This window comes from Falco biarmicus, chromosome 13, assembly GCF_023638135.1.
Source record: "Falco biarmicus isolate bFalBia1 chromosome 13, bFalBia1.pri, whole genome shotgun sequence".
Taxonomy (NCBI): Eukaryota; Metazoa; Chordata; class Aves; order Falconiformes; family Falconidae; genus Falco; species Falco biarmicus.
Genome location: NC_079300.1, coordinates 11,101,111 through 11,118,260, shown reverse-complemented (window position 1 = coordinate 11,118,260; position 17,150 = coordinate 11,101,111). Strand labels below are relative to the sequence as shown.

At 52.0% G+C, this 17,150-nt stretch overlaps 1 protein-coding gene across 6 annotated transcripts in view; it reads left to right on the top strand.

Annotated features, from left to right (window-relative positions):
- The first annotated feature begins 3,229 nt into the window (after positions 1 to 3,229).
- Positions 3,230 to 17,150, top strand: part of DVL3 (dishevelled segment polarity protein 3) — a 35,681-nt gene continuing 21,760 nt past the window's right edge. For 4 of the 6 annotated variants that reach the window (XM_056358158.1, XM_056358155.1, XM_056358157.1 and 1 more), the window contains exon 1: positions 3,230 to 3,493. In XM_056358158.1, coding sequence (XP_056214133.1) covers positions 3,327 to 3,493 — 167 coding nt within the window. In that variant the 5' untranslated portion in view covers positions 3,230 to 3,326. The remainder of the gene's footprint in view (positions 3,494 to 17,150) is intronic. The other 2 variants (XM_056358160.1, XM_056358156.1) reach the window with 1 other exon arrangement.

Genomic DNA, 17,150 nt, shown 5'->3' with positions numbered 1-17,150 from the left:
GTCCTCCTGATGTGGGGGAGTAAGAACTGGCAGAGAGGGGGAAGGACAGCTGCAGAGCTCTTAGTAAAACCATTTACAAACCAGCTGCAAGACTTGGTATTTTTAAAATTTCTTTGGACATCTTAAGTATTTTTTTCCTTTTACAATGTAAAGATGGCTTAAAAAGTAGGTTTAACATACTGTTCTGTAAATGACTCAATTTTGCCAGAGGCTCTTGATCCTTTGTACCAAGTTTTTTCCGTTCTTTCCTCCTTTGCTTCATAGTAGCAAGCTTGTTCATGGTGTGAGCTGCTTGCTTTACCCAGGGATTAAGATCCAAGGGGACAAAGTTGCTGTGTGGCCAAATACCCTTATCCTTCAGGCCTTGGTGGTGTGTGTGGGGTGGTGGTTTTACAGGTGCCGAGAACAGAGTAGAAAAAAGGAGACAAAGTAGGACATTTTATATTCTCCAAGGTGAAGTTGTGGCATGGCACAGCATCCTTACGGGCAGGTAAGTATATACTTTTTAAAGGAGCGTTAATTGCATTGCTTAAGTATAGGGTGGGCTTGATGTTTTCTGTTGTCTTCAATCAAGATTTGTATTTGGTTGGAAGACTAGAAATGCCTTTGAGACCAACCTTGACTGCACAAACTGCATCCATCTTTTTGAGCAATGTAAGAAGTATTTTTATTTTCTTCTAAGGCCATAGTAGTCAACTTGTGTGACTTTCCATCTGACATGGATGGGTGGGTGGATGAATGGCACCTGGTGTTCCTCCATCAAACCCAGAACTTCAGTTAACAATAGCGTGCCTTTTAGAAAAAGATAGTAGTTTTGTGCTACTTAAAGGTGTAAGCGATGGAACTCAAGTACATCCACTTCTGCTTCGGGCTGTTTCAAGATGCACTAAAATGCCTGGAGCCTGTGTACTCTGTAAGGAGAAGCAATGCTATCGATGCTGCAGTTTTTAAATGTAGACATAAGCCAACAGGCTGTTCAGAATCCCCTACTGCTAATTTATTTGGCTCTGTGTTCCTCCATTAGGAGTGAGTTGTACTTCCCAAGACCTCTGTGAAAAGTTAAATCAATCTATTGATTTGAGTCTGTTCAATCACTTGGCCTGCTTTAAAAGAAAAGGCTGCTGTAACAATGAGACTTCATCTGCTACCGCCATGGGTGTGAGTGTGTGTGACACTCTTCCTCTGGGCTGCATGTGCTCCTTTGTCACCAAAAGGGCAATTTTTTGAAGTGCTGAGCTCCCAAAGGTGTCTAGTACATAGAATGCAGGCTCCAAGGTGCATCCACAGCTGTGCTGGGAGGTGGGCGAGAGAGTGGCCCTCTCGGGGGAAGACTTCTCATTCTTTCACAGGAGCCCAGCTTTTGGGGCAGGGAGGTGTTGCAAAAAGACTTCGAGATTAGCTCTGTCAGGATTGGCACGGTAAGAAAAAGCTTAAACTAAATATTTCCATTCCTGACCTGGATTCTTCTTTCCAGGTATGCTGGCTTTTACCACAGAGCTCCAAGCATGAGCAAGTGACAGTCTTCCAAGAGCTGGTGTGGAAACATGGGAGAGCCTCATGCCTCTTACAACTTCTGCTAACCTGAGGTCCTCCCTTGAAATTTTTTTTTTTTTTAATATCAGATTCTTTACCTAGTCTAGCAGTGCTGCCCAGATAATTGCTAGCAACGCCTACAGGACTCTTTCATGCATGAGGAGGCTATTTAGCTCATGCCTGTGTGCCTGAGGAGCTTGGCTCTGTTCTCTAGAAGATCTCTCTGGCTCCTCTTCCTACGGCAGGTGAGTCTGGTGCTGAGGGCTGGTGATCTACTCTCATGCCCCATGCAGGCCCACGGTGTGGTTCTTCCCTGCACTTGTTCCTTCTAATCCAGGACAGTGCAAGGCGGTTCTGGCCCTCCCTGGTGGTGGGTGTTGCCCAGGCTCCATCCACCCCAGCTTTGCTCTCGGCCACAGCTCCAGGAAACTGCTGATGGAGATGGTTCCTTGGCGCCCCTTGGGTGCTGGCAAGGTTTCCAGAGGGGAAGCCAGTCAGCCCAGGATCGCTGCAGCACCGAGGCAAGTCCTAGGGGCTGGGATCACAGTGCTGGTGACTGTAGGCGAGAGAGGGATAGAGTCCAGGGAGAGAGAGGATGGGGAAGGAACCACAGAGCCAAGGGGCTGTTGGAGTTGATACCGTGGCCTCTTCAACTGTGCACGTATGTGGAAAGGAGGATGCTCATGCAGAGCAGAGGAGGGAGCCTGCTTGGTGAGGAAATGAGGCTGGGGAACTTGAAGGCACCCAGCGCCCAGGTGTAGGGGGTGGTTGTTGCATGGTGACAAGGGGTTTGGAGGGAAGTCACAGCTGGAGGGGAATTGGGGTGGGAGGTAATGTGCTCCTCTTGTGCAGCAGAGTCCCTGTATGGGCTGGTCATCAGAGACAGAGCACGGGGAGTTCAAAGGAGTCTGGACACGGGAGGACAGGGTGGAACAGGATACGCTTCATGTTCTGTAAGCTGTACTCAAGGGACATGTAGTACGAGGAGCGTGGGGAGGGCTGGAAGGTGTGTGAGAGAGGACCAGGGCTGCAGAGGTGGGAGGCCTGGGGGGCGTGCATGAGAAGCAGTGGAAGCGGTGGGACCCAGGAGCACGTGTGGCACAGGAATGAAAAGTGTGAAGCAGCATCAGTGGGTGCAAGAGGGGATGAAGGCTGAATGGGGTGGGAGCCCAGGAGGGGTGCGTGCCGGTGAGGACGGGGGCTGTGGGCGCGCGGCGGGCACGAGGCTGTATATAAGGGGGCGCGGATGTAAAGCAAAAATCCGAACCCGCGCACGGGCAGCGGGGCTTTGCCGGCCCGGGGGGCGCACGCCCAGGTGGGGGGCGGCGGCGGGCGCGTGGGCCGGGGGAGAGGGGCGGATGGCGCCGGGGGTGGCTCCAGCTGCGGGGGGCGCCTACCGGCGCGGGAGCTGGCGGGGTCTGGCTCGGGGCTGGGCCGAGCCCTGAGCCCCCGTCCCGGGCTGCCGGCTCCCGGCTGCGGGCTGGGTGCGCGGCGCGGCCCCCCGCGGGGCGCCGGTTCCGGTTCCGGCGGAGCCGGGGCGGCGGGCGGGGGCGGAGCCGCCGGAGCCCGAGCCTGCGCTCTGCGGCCGGGCGGCGCTGGGACCCGGAGAACAAGGGGCGCGGGGGGACCGGGCGCGCGGGGGCCGCAGCCGGGCCGGGGCCGAGGCGGGGCGGGGGCCGGGCCGGGCCGGGCGGGGACCGGGGCCGAGGCCGAGGCGGCGGCCGGGGGTCGCGGGCCGCGCCGCGGGCGGAGGAGGGGAGGCGGCGGAGGCCTGGCGGCCGGGCAGGGGCGCCATGGCGGCGGCCGAGACCAAGATCATTTACCACCTGGACGAGCAGGAGACGCCGTACCTGGTGAAGCTGCCGATCCCGGCCGAGCGCGTCACCCTCGGCGACTTCAAGGGCCTCCTCAACCGCCCCAACTACAAGTTCTACTTCAAGTCCATGGACGACGACTTCGGGTGAGCGCGGACCCGGGCCCGGCCCGCCGCCGCCGGGGGGGAGCCCCCCGTGCCCACGCGCGGAGGGCGGGCTCGCGGGGGGGGGGGGGGGGGGGGCTGCTCGGGCCTCCTGGGGACACCCGCCCCGCACGCTGCTGGGGCCGGCTGCCCCCCTCCCCCCCCCCCCACGCCCGGGGGGGCTGGGACCCCCGGGGCCGGGCGGTGCCCTTCGGGACGGCGGCCCCTCGTGCCGGTCTGGGGAGGGGGACCCGTGTCCGCCCGCCACCCCTACTGCCTTGCCTTGGAAGGGGGCAGGGATGGTCATCGCCCCCCCCATCCTGTCCCCCTGTCCTTGCCCCCTGTCGGGGGGAGGGCACCCTCGCGTGCACCCCATCCAGGGGCGCGAGCATCCCCAGCTACTTCACCTGGGGGGGCGGGCTGGGAGCGATACCCACCCGTGCACCTTCTCTGGGGCCGGTGGTCCCTGTGTGCTGCCTCTGGGGACAGTCCCCCATCCTCCCTTCCCCCACCCCCCCCTTCTCCCGTTAGTTCTGGGGGCAGCTGCCCCGCCCCCCCTCCCTCCTCCCCCCCCAGCTCGCTCCTCTGTGGGGGAGCTGGTGGTATTCTCTGGGCACCTTCTCCAGGGCTGCACCCTTATGTCTGCCAGAGGCACCCTGGAGGACACCATCACCCCGTCTGAGGATCACCCCCTCCCCGTGCTCATGATGTTTGGGTAGCGCTTTGCCAGTGCAGCCCACCCTGGGGGTGTATAGGGGTGGTGTCCCCCCACGTATCCTACTTGGGATTGTTATTCTCCATCTAAAGGGCCTAGGCATCTCCCACTGTGCCTGCCCGGGGAGGGCTGCCCCTTGTTCCCTCAGCCAAGAGGGTGCAGGGGTAGTGCCTCCTCCATCAGCCGTTCCCAGAGAGTGGATTTGGGGACAGTTTTGTTCTTCCGCCATCCATTTTGGGGAGGACCATCCATTTTGGCAGCTTTGTTCTCCGTATCTCATCTTTGGGAAGAATGGGTAAAGGGGACCAGCTTTCTCCTCCTGTGCCTCCGTGGAGAAGGAGGGAGAGCTCTCCACATGCTGCCCATCTCTGGGCAAGTGGTGTGTGCAAGACCCGCTGTGCGAGGTACACGTTCCATCTTCAATGTAAGATGTCCCACGCTCGATCTCTGAGATGGGTCTCTATAGAAAAGGGGCGCTGCCCTGCCTCACATCCCATCTTCAGGGCAGCTCTCTTTCAACATTGGTATTTTCATCACTTATTTTGTGATGATGCCCTTTGGTTTCTTCCATCATGTGTGGCTGTTTGGAGGTGAGGAGGTATACTCTGTCCCTTGTTTGGACAGTTGTACGCACTAGTCTTCTGGAGAGCCCTTGCTGTCTCCTACCTTTGTAAAGTCAGTGACCACTCTGCGGAGCAAGTACCCTGTGAAGCCGGCTCTCTGTAGGACCCTTTGTCCTCAGTTTTTGTCCAGCATCTTCCTACATCTGTATTTCCTCTAGCCTTTTTGAGGATCTCTGTTTCCATCCTGGGAAAGTAGCTTCTTTGGCTTCCGTAATGTGTGACCCTTTACCATTCTGGGCACTTTGGTATTTGAAAGATTTGCGTGATCCTCCTTCCTCTAGATTTGTTTGTCCCTTTGAAGATTTAAGTGTTTACAGTATGGAGGCTGGGACTGTAAAAAGCTTTCAGTTTTGTAGTCTTCCTAGTGTCATCTTATTGCGCCAAATACCTCCCTAGGCTGTGATCTTGGCTCATACCCTACGTTGAACAGGGCTGGGCCTGTTCAGGGCTTGGATGGAGATCGGTGTGGCTGCCTCAGCAGGGGGTGCTCTGCCCTCTGCAGCCAAATTATCCCAGTGCCCAGGTTCCCGTTAGCTTGGGAGGTGCCAGCTTTCAGATGAGGCTTGAAATTTGGAGTCACTCCTTTGACCACAGTCTGGGACGCTTTGCCTCCCTAAATTCCTCCTGACCAAGTGGAGAGCTTTGGTCCTCAGAAGCTTCTCCGCTCTCTCCAGGCAAAGAAGTCTCCAGCCCTCATTTTCCATAAATTTCCAAGGCAGTATCAGTTGTCTGTGGATCATTTCCTGTCCCTCAGCTGTTGAGTAGCGTTGGGTGCTATGGAACAGCTGCCTCTCCGTGTCTCGGAGGGGACCGTGTTCATTGGTGGGAGAAGCGAATTCTCCGTGCATGCTGTTTGTAAACAAATGCTTCGGGATCCTTTGAAATGTTGTTCTTGAAGTGAATTCAAACTTGTCTTGAATGAAACATTGCCATGTGGGTGGGAGAGTGTCTGCGTAACTATAAACAAAGTTTAGTAATAAATAGCAGCGTCTCGCATTGGGAAGAGGGGTCTGGTGGCAGCAAAGTTCTGTGCTGTGCCTTTTCATCCTCCTCTGTTTCTTTAAGGCTCCACAAGAGGAGGCAGATGGTAGATTAATGAAACTCGGCAATAAAGCAGTGTAGGGAGTTGTTGTGGATGCTAGCAGGGAGAGGGGAAAATCACTCAGGAAGACACAGCGAGTTTAGTTGCGTCAGAAATGCACGGGGATGAGATTTTTGTTGGGACTGATTCAGCTGATTCTTCTGGGAAGAGTGAACTTCTCTGGAAGGGAAGGTGTAGCTGAGGGGGGTCGGAGGCTGCGTGTAGGCAGCCTGTTCCTTGGCAAAGTCCTGTGTAATGAGTTGTGCAGTTGGAGCCAGCGTGTGGCAAGGCCTTGTGTGGAACAGAGGAGAGAAAGCCTCTCACGGTGCCACCATGGATGTCCCATCAGGAAAGCTGGTTTTGCTCCTTTCCGGAGAGCTGAAGAATGTGCTGGTGGTTAGCTGGAGCATGGTGGGGAACAGCCAGAGCAGTCCAGCTGCAGCCTTGTCGCCGAGAAGCCCTGCAGCCCCAGGCACCATTCAAAATAGAATCACAGAATCGTTTAGATCGGAAAAGACCTTTAAGATCATTGAGTCCAACCAAAATATTTCATGATCCCTGGTAGCTGGTGTCCAGGAGAAAGCAAACCATTGGTCTGCAGGGAGAGACGGGGACAGACGGACAGGAGCCATCTCAGCTGCTTGACTGTAAATGCTCGGGCAGTTAGTGAAAACCAGGAGGAGTTTAACAATGGCTGTATTCAGAAGCTGTGTGCCAAGGAAGGGCATTGCGCTCTCACACGTGTATCCCTCTCGGCCCCTTCCCCCAAGATGCCCTCTGCCCAGCGTGGAGGGTGGCCTGCTTTGTGCTGGCAGTTTCAGAGCTGGGCTGGTTTTTGTCACTTGTGCAGTATCCAGAGGTAGTACCCAGGGTAAAGCCCCTTCATGAAAGAGATGAGCCATTAACAGTGGATGGCTTTTATGCCAGCTGATCGAGGAGGAGACCTGCAGATCCCGATGGCTCATGCTTTTTGTCAGTGACTGGACCTTTTGCAGGATCCCTGTGGCATAAGACTAAGTTTTCCTCTCGTCAGGAGTAGAGGCATCTCACCTTCCAGGGTCAGCTGCAGCAAGACATGGTCCAGCGTTTCCTCTCACCTCTGTTGCCCAGACTGAATCTGTTTCTCCCTTTTCCTTCTCTTTCCAGGCTGTGGATCTCCAGCCTGGCATTCCCTTCAGCTCACCCCATCCCCAAGGCAGTATTACAGCCGCAGTCTTGGTGTGTGGGATTTTTCATTCTTTTGTTTATCTTGTTAATATTTGTTTGCTCTGAGAATCAGGGTGGTGATGGAGCAGCTTCAGTGTTTACATCTCCTTGGAAATGTGAACTGAGGCTCCCCTGGGTGGCTGTGGAGTTGTCGGGTTATGCCGGGAACTAATCCTAGTCAAAGCGCTCAGCCCCAAATTAAGATGACCCCAGAATGGTGTCACCTCTAGGTGGGAAGGAGGAGAAATGAGATTTCATGCACCTGATCCTGGGGAGAGGAGCTGTGAGCAGCAGGAAGGCTGCAGGGTTTCGTCACCTGGTGTACCCGATGTGTAGTGGGCTACAGCTGCAAATGGAGAATCCAGCCTGAGCCCAGCAGTGTGGAGCACGGCGCAGGGTGCAGACATTTGTGCCCTTGTTAGCTTTGTGTATTGCTGATCCCAGGGCCTGGAGATCTGTGGAGCAGCTAAAGCAGGCTGATGGTGGAAATACGGCAATGTATAGATACGGTACACTCTTCTTGGACCTGAGATACTTTGTGTGGATGTGCCTCACTGTGAAGTGTGGAACTACCCTTAGCCTGCTAACCTTGCCCTCATCAGAGAAGGAGGGCGTTCTTTTTCTACAGCTTGAGGCTTTTTATTCAGCATTTTACAGGTGAGATCTGTGTGCTGGTCAGCAGGAGAGCACCATAGATCGGTGCAGTGCTATGACTGCTTGCGAGACCCATGTTCTCCATCAAGCCACCCACAGGTTTTTCATGGGGTTTTGAACAGACTTTTCCATTTCTGTCTTTTTTGTTCCTGTAAAATAGAAATTCTACCAGTGCTCCTGTGCCTTGTTTTGTCCACTTGACACTGTGAGTTTCTTGGGCAAAGATTTGTGTGGATCTTACTGTGGGAGAGCTCTCGGTTCTGTAAAAGTGCTGCAAGAACAGTATTGTAAATTCTCCTGGGTACCTGTGTTGTTGGGAAGGGAACAACTGTGCTGATGGTCTGTGGTAGTCTGTAGTATGCTGGGATGCAGGCTTCAGTGATGTGTAAAGTGTTGCCTCCTGCCCAAGTCCATCGTGAGAAGCATACCTGTCTCTGGGCAGCAGGGATCTTCTCGCCAGCTGGTTGTGTGCGTGTTCGCCCCAGCTGCACTACAGGTTTGACTTTTCATCTGGCCAGGTGACTGGTACAACTCTGAAGATATTCTTACATCAATTGAAATGTAGTTTCTTTTGGCTCGTTTCTTGCTTGTAATTGATGCTGCTCATTTTCTGTCAATCGAAAGGTGTTCCCATAGGGGTGTGCTAAAGTTTAGATTAAACTTTTCAAAGCAGTTTCTGTTAAAGGAGTGCAGTTTGTGCATCCAGGTAAGTCCTCAGCACCTGGCTTGAAGTTCTATCTCATCTTTCCATGCCTTCTGGAATCCCTGAACGTTTGAATTTCATCTGCATGTGGAGAAAGCACTTGGGTGATCATTTTGCATATCTCCACTTCACCTGGCCACCTCTCCTTTTCCAGGCTGGAGAGCAGAAAGGCCTGCTTCTCCTGCAAGGGGACCATCCCTCCCTCTCCATCTCACCTACTTGTTCTGCATTGCTGGGAGGACACCAGCAATTCGTGGTGGGGTGCTGCTCCTCCCGCTGCTGCTGGTTTCTCCCTCTCGCAGGTCTCAATGCCGGTTTTAACTTCAGAGCTGTGGTGAGTGATTCCTAGGTCTCAGCTGTCAAATGAAAATCGGTATTATTAATCACTAGCCCAGTATCTAATCCAAACCTGCTTAATTATCACCTGCTCTCCAAAGCCGGGTATGAGGCAGTGATTAGGGCAACACTCTGGAGGCAGAACAAAACGGGTGCTGCTGGAATTCCCAGTGCAGGGGTCAGATGCCGTTGGTATTTGGCGACCTCATCTCCTGCACATGTGCATGGGGAAATGCGTTGACGCTCACTGAAAGGCTGAGTGATTTATTTTTATTGCAGGGTCTTTTTGAAAGTGATGCCAGCAGTGACTGTCCTTCTGGCTGAAAGTGTTTGGAGCCGGGGAAGGGATTCTAAACTTAATAAGCAGTGTCAGTCCCTGAGCAGTGGTGAGCCGCTGGCATGGTGCCTCTGCTTTTCATGCCAGCTCTTTGTAGCACGAGTTGGGGGAGTTGTTTTATTTTGATTTTTGGAACTTTTTAAAAAAAATATTAGTTGGAAACTTTGCTGTCTGCCTTGTGCCTTTGCCTGTCCCGTGCCCCTGACGTGGAGATTACTTCCATGTCAGCATGGATTTTGTGCAGGGAGAGGTTGGCAAGAGGTCTGTGAGCAAAAGGGCCTACAAAATTCCCTTGTGTGCTCACATCCTTTGTGGTGCTCCTGTCCAAGTGACAGCATTGACCCTGCTGTGAGGTAGCCATCGCTTTTCTCCATTTCCTGGCCAGTCCCTGTCCTTTCTGTGACATGTGAGAGGCCTCAGCACCCCATGTGTTGTGCTCCCTGCTCTAGAGGATGTGTGGTTCCCTGTCTGCTCGCATGAGATGTGCTGCTCTGATTAGCTAGGGTCCACTGGAGGTTATTTTTTGAATATTTTGCAAGTAGGTTACTGCAGCCCATGCCTCTGTCTCCTGAGCTGCTGAGGATTTGGCAGAGAGCTGCTAACCACTGTCTGCACTTGTGGTGGGAAGTTCCTGTAATGCTGCCCATGCTGGGGGGTGGCCCATCCGCACTGGAGCTGGTCCTGGCTGTAGCGGCTGCTGGAGGCTGTTTTCAACCGTTGTGGCGGTGGTGGTGGTGCGGGGGGCACAGCGGTGCCAGGGCTGGGGTGCAGATGGAGAGGTTGGTGGTATTTGCTCCTTCCCTGGTTTGTATTGTCTGCGCCAGGCAGTGTGTGTCCTGCTGTTTAGACCCAGCTATTACTGACTCCGTAGGTGTCCGGCTTTCTCTGTTGTGGTTGGAGCTGTGCTCCAAAGGCCACATTGGATGGCAGTCATAGCCTGGTTTCTTTGCCCAGGGGTGGTGTTCAGAAAGCCAAGTTAGCCAAATCGGGCTGCAGACCAATTTCCCTAAGGCCTTGTCTGTACTATGCAAACAATGAAGCTTTAAAACAGCTATTGAAGTTGTTTGCAGCTAGAGCTGGTCAGAATTTTTTTTTTTTTTTTACTAAATGTATTTTCTCCCAAAATATGGTGTTATGTTGAAGCCAGCATTTTTCTTGGAGAGGTATTGTTTTCAATTACGTTTTTGATGGGAATGTTTCTTAATTTTAAGCCTCTTTTGTCATCTTTGAAAAAAAGAGAAAGAAAGGTCAAGAAAAACCTTTCCCCTTACATGAGAATGCAGCTGTTCTGATACAGTTCTGTGTTTTGAAACCATCTGGAGGACTCCAGTCCTCCAAATTCCTGCACAGAGCAAAAACCTACCTCTATGTGTCAGAAATGGCCGTGAAGTAAATCTGTGCGCCCTGACTGTCTGTGATGCAGCTGTGCTCCAGCGTGGTTCAGTCTCTGAGGTCAAGGCCCAACACTGTTAAAAGTGGCTCATAAACCACCATAATCTGAGTTGTGACCTGAGGATTGTTTGTTGTTACGGGATGGTGGTGGTGGCCCCACTGCTCGGTCTTCTGGTTCCTGCTGAAGTTGTATTTCAGCGCGTTTCATCTAGAACTTGGCCATTTCTGAACCTCGGACCTAGTCTCACCCCCAGAGTGGGATCTTCTGGGTGGCGGCGCAAGGAGTGATGCTCCTTCCTGCGTGGCTATGGTGAGAGCAGGATGGGCAGCTGGGAAGGCAGTGTTTTATAATGGACTCTGAGAAAGAAGGGGCTGGCTGGCAGGGACAGAGGTGGATGGCCCATGAGCCCAAGGCCCGTGTGCTTGGAGTGCTGAGCCTTTAGTAAGTCCCTCTTCTCCAGCATGCTCCTGGTCTCCTCTACCAGGTCTCCCAGCTGGCAGACACATCTGGGTCTGCGGCCCTGTGGCCTGGACTCTTGAAGGTAGAGGTAGTTAGCCACCACCATGCCTTTCGGTACGCTCAGGGAAGGGCGCTCTGAGAATAAACAAAGAAAATCTGGTTTCCCCTCCAGTTTTTCTGCTGCACAGATGTGTTTGGCTTTGGTCCTCTCTCAGGGTGTGCATCAGGCCCTCCATCTAGATTTGAAGGCTGTATATGTAGAGGTGTAGGGAGCATAGTTAAAATTCCTCAAGTCCTGTTTGAGTTCATGGTACTTAAAGTGGTGGGAAGTCTCTTCCATGTCTGCACAGCAGTTGCTGAACTGTTCTGAGCTGAGGGTATCTGCTGGAATTGGAGTGCTACTCCTCCACCCTTCACTACATCCAAATAGATACAACAATGTTGTTGTTTAGGATATTTGATCTCTGTAAAAGCCCATGAAGGAGACCTGGGCTTGCAGAACACAGCAGAGACTGTGCCTGCAGGAAATTGCCTTCATGTTGTCACACCAGCTTTGCATCGTGCTGCACATCTGATGAGGCAGCAGTCAGGGCTGTGTGTTTTTGGTGCTTCCTATTGATTTCCTGCCCTCTCCATCCCTTGTTTGTTATTCGGAGCCTGCCCTTCTGACCTGTGCTGGATGGATGGTGGTTTTCCAGAAGGGGGATGTGGCACCACGTGGCTGTGTTACTGTTTGTCTCGGTGGTGCTGGTTTGTTAGGCAGCAGCTGGCAAGTTAAATAAAACTTAATCCTGCTGGTGGCTGCTGTTGGAAATTTTTGGACCAAATCCTTTTGTGAAGGCTTTTTGGAAGGCATTGAAGTAAGGTACAAATCTGGGAATTAGTCTAATCTCTGTGACTTTGCTTTGTCTATGTGCTTATCTATGTAATGCAGTGGTGGCCTTAGGAGAGTATGTGAGCTCTTGGGCTGTGAGTAACACTGTCTCCAAGGACTGCACTAGCTTGCAGAGCTGAAGTATTAGTATCTCCGTGAGCCCCTCCTCTGAAGCTCTTGGTTTCACTTGTTTCTATCGCTGTGTTGTTACTGCTGTAGCACTGATATTGAGCCCATGCAGGAATGGGCTGGGATTCTCTAGAGGCTTTGGCAGGCAGAGATGCCTGGTGATGACCTTCCTGTGCCGTGTAATCCTGTATCACAGTGGAGGGTTGGGACTGTTGTGGTTGTTGTATCAGTTATTTATTAAAGGACATGTGGCAGAGGCATTGTTTTTCCAGTCACAGCTAGCTATTGAAGGCAGCAGAGGCAGCATTTGAGTAACCTGGTCCACTAAGTCATCTGTGTTGGTTATCCCCTCACCGGGGCATCTGTCAGTGTGTCTTGTTGGCTAACATTTTCTATCTTGCAAGAACTGGAGGTAAAGAAGGTACAGTGAGCAGTAACTGAAGCACTGCAGTGGGAGTCCGTTCTGGTCCTGGCTGAAGATGCGAGTTGAAGCGGGGAAGGCTTCTTCACATGACTTGGAGCAGAGATCTGTTTCTGGGAGAGCTGGCACTGGCTGCTGTGTGGGAAGGTCTTTTCTCTGCTGGTTTTTGACCTGCCCCTAGGGTTTGGAGAGGAATTTATTTGCTACGTGGCCGCTCTGATCACTGGCAGCTGTCTCTGGGAATTCAGGGTCTGGGTAACAGAGGCTGTGGGGTTGTCCTTGTTTTCTGATGGCTGGCAGCTCCTGCCATGTACAGGCTGGTTCTGAGGACACTGAGGGTCTGCCAGAGGGTTCTGTGTTTTGGGAGCTCTGGCTCTGCATGGAGTAGCATAGCAGGGAAGCTGGTGCTAGCACGTTAGCCTGCCCACTCGCTGGGCTTCAGCTTTTTCCCTCCCCATTGCACTGACCAGCTTGAGATTCATGGTCCTTTTGTGTCTCACCATCTGTGAGCAAATAGGTTGTCCCCTGTACACTGCAATGTGCAATGCCGCCGTTGTTGACAACCAGACCAGTGTCAGGAGCACGGTGACAAACGTGGCTTTGTGATCAGCAGGGCAGGGGCTCGGAGAAGGCTGCTGCTGTGCTGGTGGCTGTTAGCTGGTTGGCCCCAGGGCGCAGCAGCTTCTCAAATTGAAGCTTTTTTCCAGAAGCTGTGATGGATATGCAAACTCTGTACTTGTGTTTGCATACAGCTAACAAGCTGTCCCAGTTCATTCAGCCCTGCCTAGCTCAACCAGTATTTTAGTGCCTTTCACAGGGAGACTTGCCTGTGGGCCCAGCTGAAGCTGTGCTATACTGGGAGCCCATACAGGGCCTTAATGTAGAGAGTCTTGCCATTGCACTGTGTTCATCTGAATTTTTTCTCACTGGCTTTTGTAGCTCTCAGGAGAGTGGATTTTCTTCATGGGTCTAGCAGCACAGCTGAGTCCCTTATGGCAGACCTCCCAGTTGCCTTCGATCCAGAGCTAGTAAATGCACCTTTAGGTCCTGAAGGGGTTCCTGTGGGATGGATTTTTCTTCCAGAGTGAAAATGTTTTGTGTCAGCTGGGACCAGAAAGTGGGTTAGTTGGGGAAAACTTCTATTCCCTGCCCAGGCATCCTGGAAGTGGCAGAGGACTTGCAGGGTGGCAGCATCTGCTTCAGCTTAGTAGAGTGTGCTCTGCCTGGGTTTCCTTGGGGCAGCTCTGACTTAATGAATGCAGAGGTATGTGACATCTATACAGCGTGTGCATGTTGAGTCTAATGCATCTGAGTTGGGTCAGCCTCGTGCAGCACGTGTCCATGCTTCTGGATCCCCAGTGCAGAAGCATGGGAGCCCACTGCATCAGTCTTTTTTTTTTTTTTTTTTTTTTTTTTTTTCTGTGCTGATACTACAATGTGGGACACCACTGGAAAAATCTTTTGGTGCCTTCGTATGATGTTACTTTTGGAGAATTTGGGACCTGTGCTCTGATAGGAAGCTACATGGTATACATGCTTTCCCATGTAGAGGTGTGTATACTTGAGGTGGGGACTGTCTGTCCATGTTATCCGTAGGGACCAGGTGAGCTCCTGGTCAGTCAACATGTGGTGCTGTCACTAAGTGCCTGTGGTGACTTTACGTGTAACTAAAGAAAAGGTGCTTTGCAGGAATTTGATGTCAGTATCACAGATAATTAGGAAGCTCAAAATCAGGGTCTTGTAACATATCAGCAGATCCACAGACGCAGGAAGTGGCCCTGTTGCAGTAGTAACTTGTGATGAGCCTTTCTGGGCTCCCATTCAGAATAGTTAATGTGTAGAGTGAGTAGTTCCACACAGTTGCCAAGCTCATGGGATATTTATAGGCTGCAGATAGGTTGTGCTGTCTTCCACTGCACCTCTCCATAGTTGAAAGACCTGGGAGTTGGTAGCTGTGGCTTTGAGACCCTCCGCAAGAGGAACGTTTCATATCCCGTGTGATGGTGACTTCTGGAGGTCACTGACTGTTATCCAGCCTTTGGTGCAGTTGTCAGAAATGGCAGGTGGGAAGGTTTTGAATGGTATGAACAGGGTCAGGCCCAGGAGTTCAGAGTGTCAAAGAGAAGCAGCAGCTCTGAGTTGGACTTGGTCCTGCAGAGGTCGGGTATAGTGCTGCAGTGATCCAAAGCCACTGTCCTCTTCTAAACTGTGGGGAGGCTTACCCTCTTGTTGAAAAGGCTGCTGATTCCTGGTGTAAAGGTGAGTCCCAGCAAGTTCTGTACATGGCACTTCACACAGACTATGGACTAATGCCAGTCATCACTTACAGCCAGGCTGCTGAAACAGAAAAACCTGGCTGCTTGTGGAAGACAGCTTCCTTCCAGATCAAGACCATGGCTTGTGCCCCATTTCAGTAAATCTCTGACACTCCTTTGGAGGAGTCCTAGGCAGGTGATGGTCTCCTGACTGCCTAGATATTGCTTTGTCCGGTGGAACATCCATCCAGTGTCAGGAAGGGGTCCCATGGACCATGGCTTTCATAAACGAAGGGAAAACTAGTATTTTCATTGCTGAGAGTAAACCAGCAGCAGGATGGGAACAGCTCACATTTCCCCTGCTTCTTGGCTAATCACATTCCTTTTACAGTAATTGATTGGCTCCTGCTTTATGGCTCTCATCTGCTTTCTGGACCTCTAGTTGCGTGACTTGTGTGCCAGCACATGCTTGGTTTGGTTAGGACTGGAGCATCTTTCTTGTCTCTTTCTTTCAGCAGTTGAACAGTATTAGCTTGTTTGCTGGGTGCTGGCTGAAGAGGAAGCTTGGCTGGCCTAGTAAAGGGTGCTTTGTAGGAGATTGCTCATTGTATTGTTCGAGGGCTTGGCCCTGCGTCTTGAAAGAAGTTTGGTGAAGATGACTGCTATTAGCTGAAATTAATGAAGTATATAAAAGGCTACTAAAACATGCTGTTTGCTGTCTCTCTGTACAGGGAATTTCTTGTACCGTCCCCTGCACTGACGCCATCAAAAGCAGGAGACCAGGTGAAACAGCTAGCCTTCCTCTACCTTTGGTTTTGTCTACTAGTAGATGTATCTAGGAGCTGATTGTTTAAACCATTGGTTTTCTCTAAGGTCTTCCTGGCTTGCTGACAATTTCCTGAGAGTGAAGTGAATATTTCAGGTTGTTCCAAAAATTAGCCAGGGCCCAAAGGTGAGGAAGAAAAAGAGCATGTATCCCTGTCCTAGCAATGGTCGGAAATGGTTCTTTTGAGCATTTGGATTCCTCATGCTGTCTCCTACCTCCTGCAGTTTAGAACCAGAGGGACGTAGCGTCGTCGTTTGTCCTTTTTCAGAGTGCTGCAATAGCCTGGGATCGGGGACAAAGTTCTTTCTTTGCCACCATGCAGCTGTTGTGACTCTGAAAGGCTGCTCTTTGCATGAGTCCTTCTCATTGTCTTTGGCAAATGTTTTGTGGTGGAACTTAGTTTTGAGCTTTATTAACTCCCTGTTGGTTTTATAGAAGTTCTCTCTATGTCTTATAGACACAGTTAGGAGAGGTGGTGTTGATGGTAGCCCAGCTGGATGTGAAAAGTAGGTGCAGTCATCTACAGCTTGTTACGCTTCAAGGCCCCTTCCCACCATGTAGGAGGTTGGGCTGGTTTAGTTGGGGGACTTTTGCAAAGTTGTTTGTGCTAGGAGAGAGTAATGTGAGCTGGTCAGTGTCTTGAGGGCAGGACGTGTGGAAGCTGCTTTGTCATCTCCTGGTGAAGATCTGTCATTAAATACAAATTAATTGTTAACAAGGCGGGGGAAGCGAGCCTCACTTCTCCTCCCCACAGACATGTGCCTCAGTCTGTGCCTTCCCAGACCTGCTCTGGTGGTGGCTGGGCAGCAGAAAGGTGCTGAGAGCAGGGAGCTGGTGCTGGGCAGGGCTGCTGTGCTGGGAGCCTGGGATAAGGGGGTGCTGGCGAGCAGACTGCTCTGTGGCAGCTCCCTGCTTGTCCAGGTGTGGAAGTCCAAGCTTTCAGACTTTTGTTTCCCACCCTCCCCCTCTTCCCGTTTTCCCCCTCTTCTCCTCTCCTTGCTCTCCTGCTGAGTTGATGCTTTTCCAGGAATGAGCTGTACTGCTGGCCCAGCACATTCCACAGCAGCAGCGCTTTCTTGGCAGGAGCCTCGTTTGCTGTTAAAAAGCAGAACTGACTTGGCGTCCCTCAGCTGAGGGCCAGAAAAGGAAGGCCTGGTCCTGCCTTCCTCGCGGTGCATGCAGAGCCTTCACGGACATCACGGCCCTCTCTCTTGGCTGTTGTATATGTGCTAACACCACACCATACCCTCAACACCCTTTGGAGCCCTTTACAGCTCCTTGCTGTTGTCTTAATCAGTGTGAAGTCCCTAGGCATTGCAAGAGGGGCTGTTGCTTTTCTAGCCAGCCTAGAAAGGGCTGAATGACTTCTGTGGAGCTGCAAGGAGTTCCCTGGCACCTATCCATAAGCTTCTTGGTAAGGTGGTGGTGTGCCCTTTGTGTTTTGCTGCTAGCAGTAGCTGGGTAAGCCCTTTTTCCACCTTTCTGTACAGTTCCCTTCTCTGTGTCAGCGGGTGCTGCTGTGTTGCAGCTCTGCATTGTGGGCTTTTCCTGCCGGCCATGTCCAGATGGAGCCAAGTGTCACAACAGAACAAGCCTCCTCTGGTTTGCTTGCTGTCTCTGAACATTCATGTGAACCATAGCAACAGCA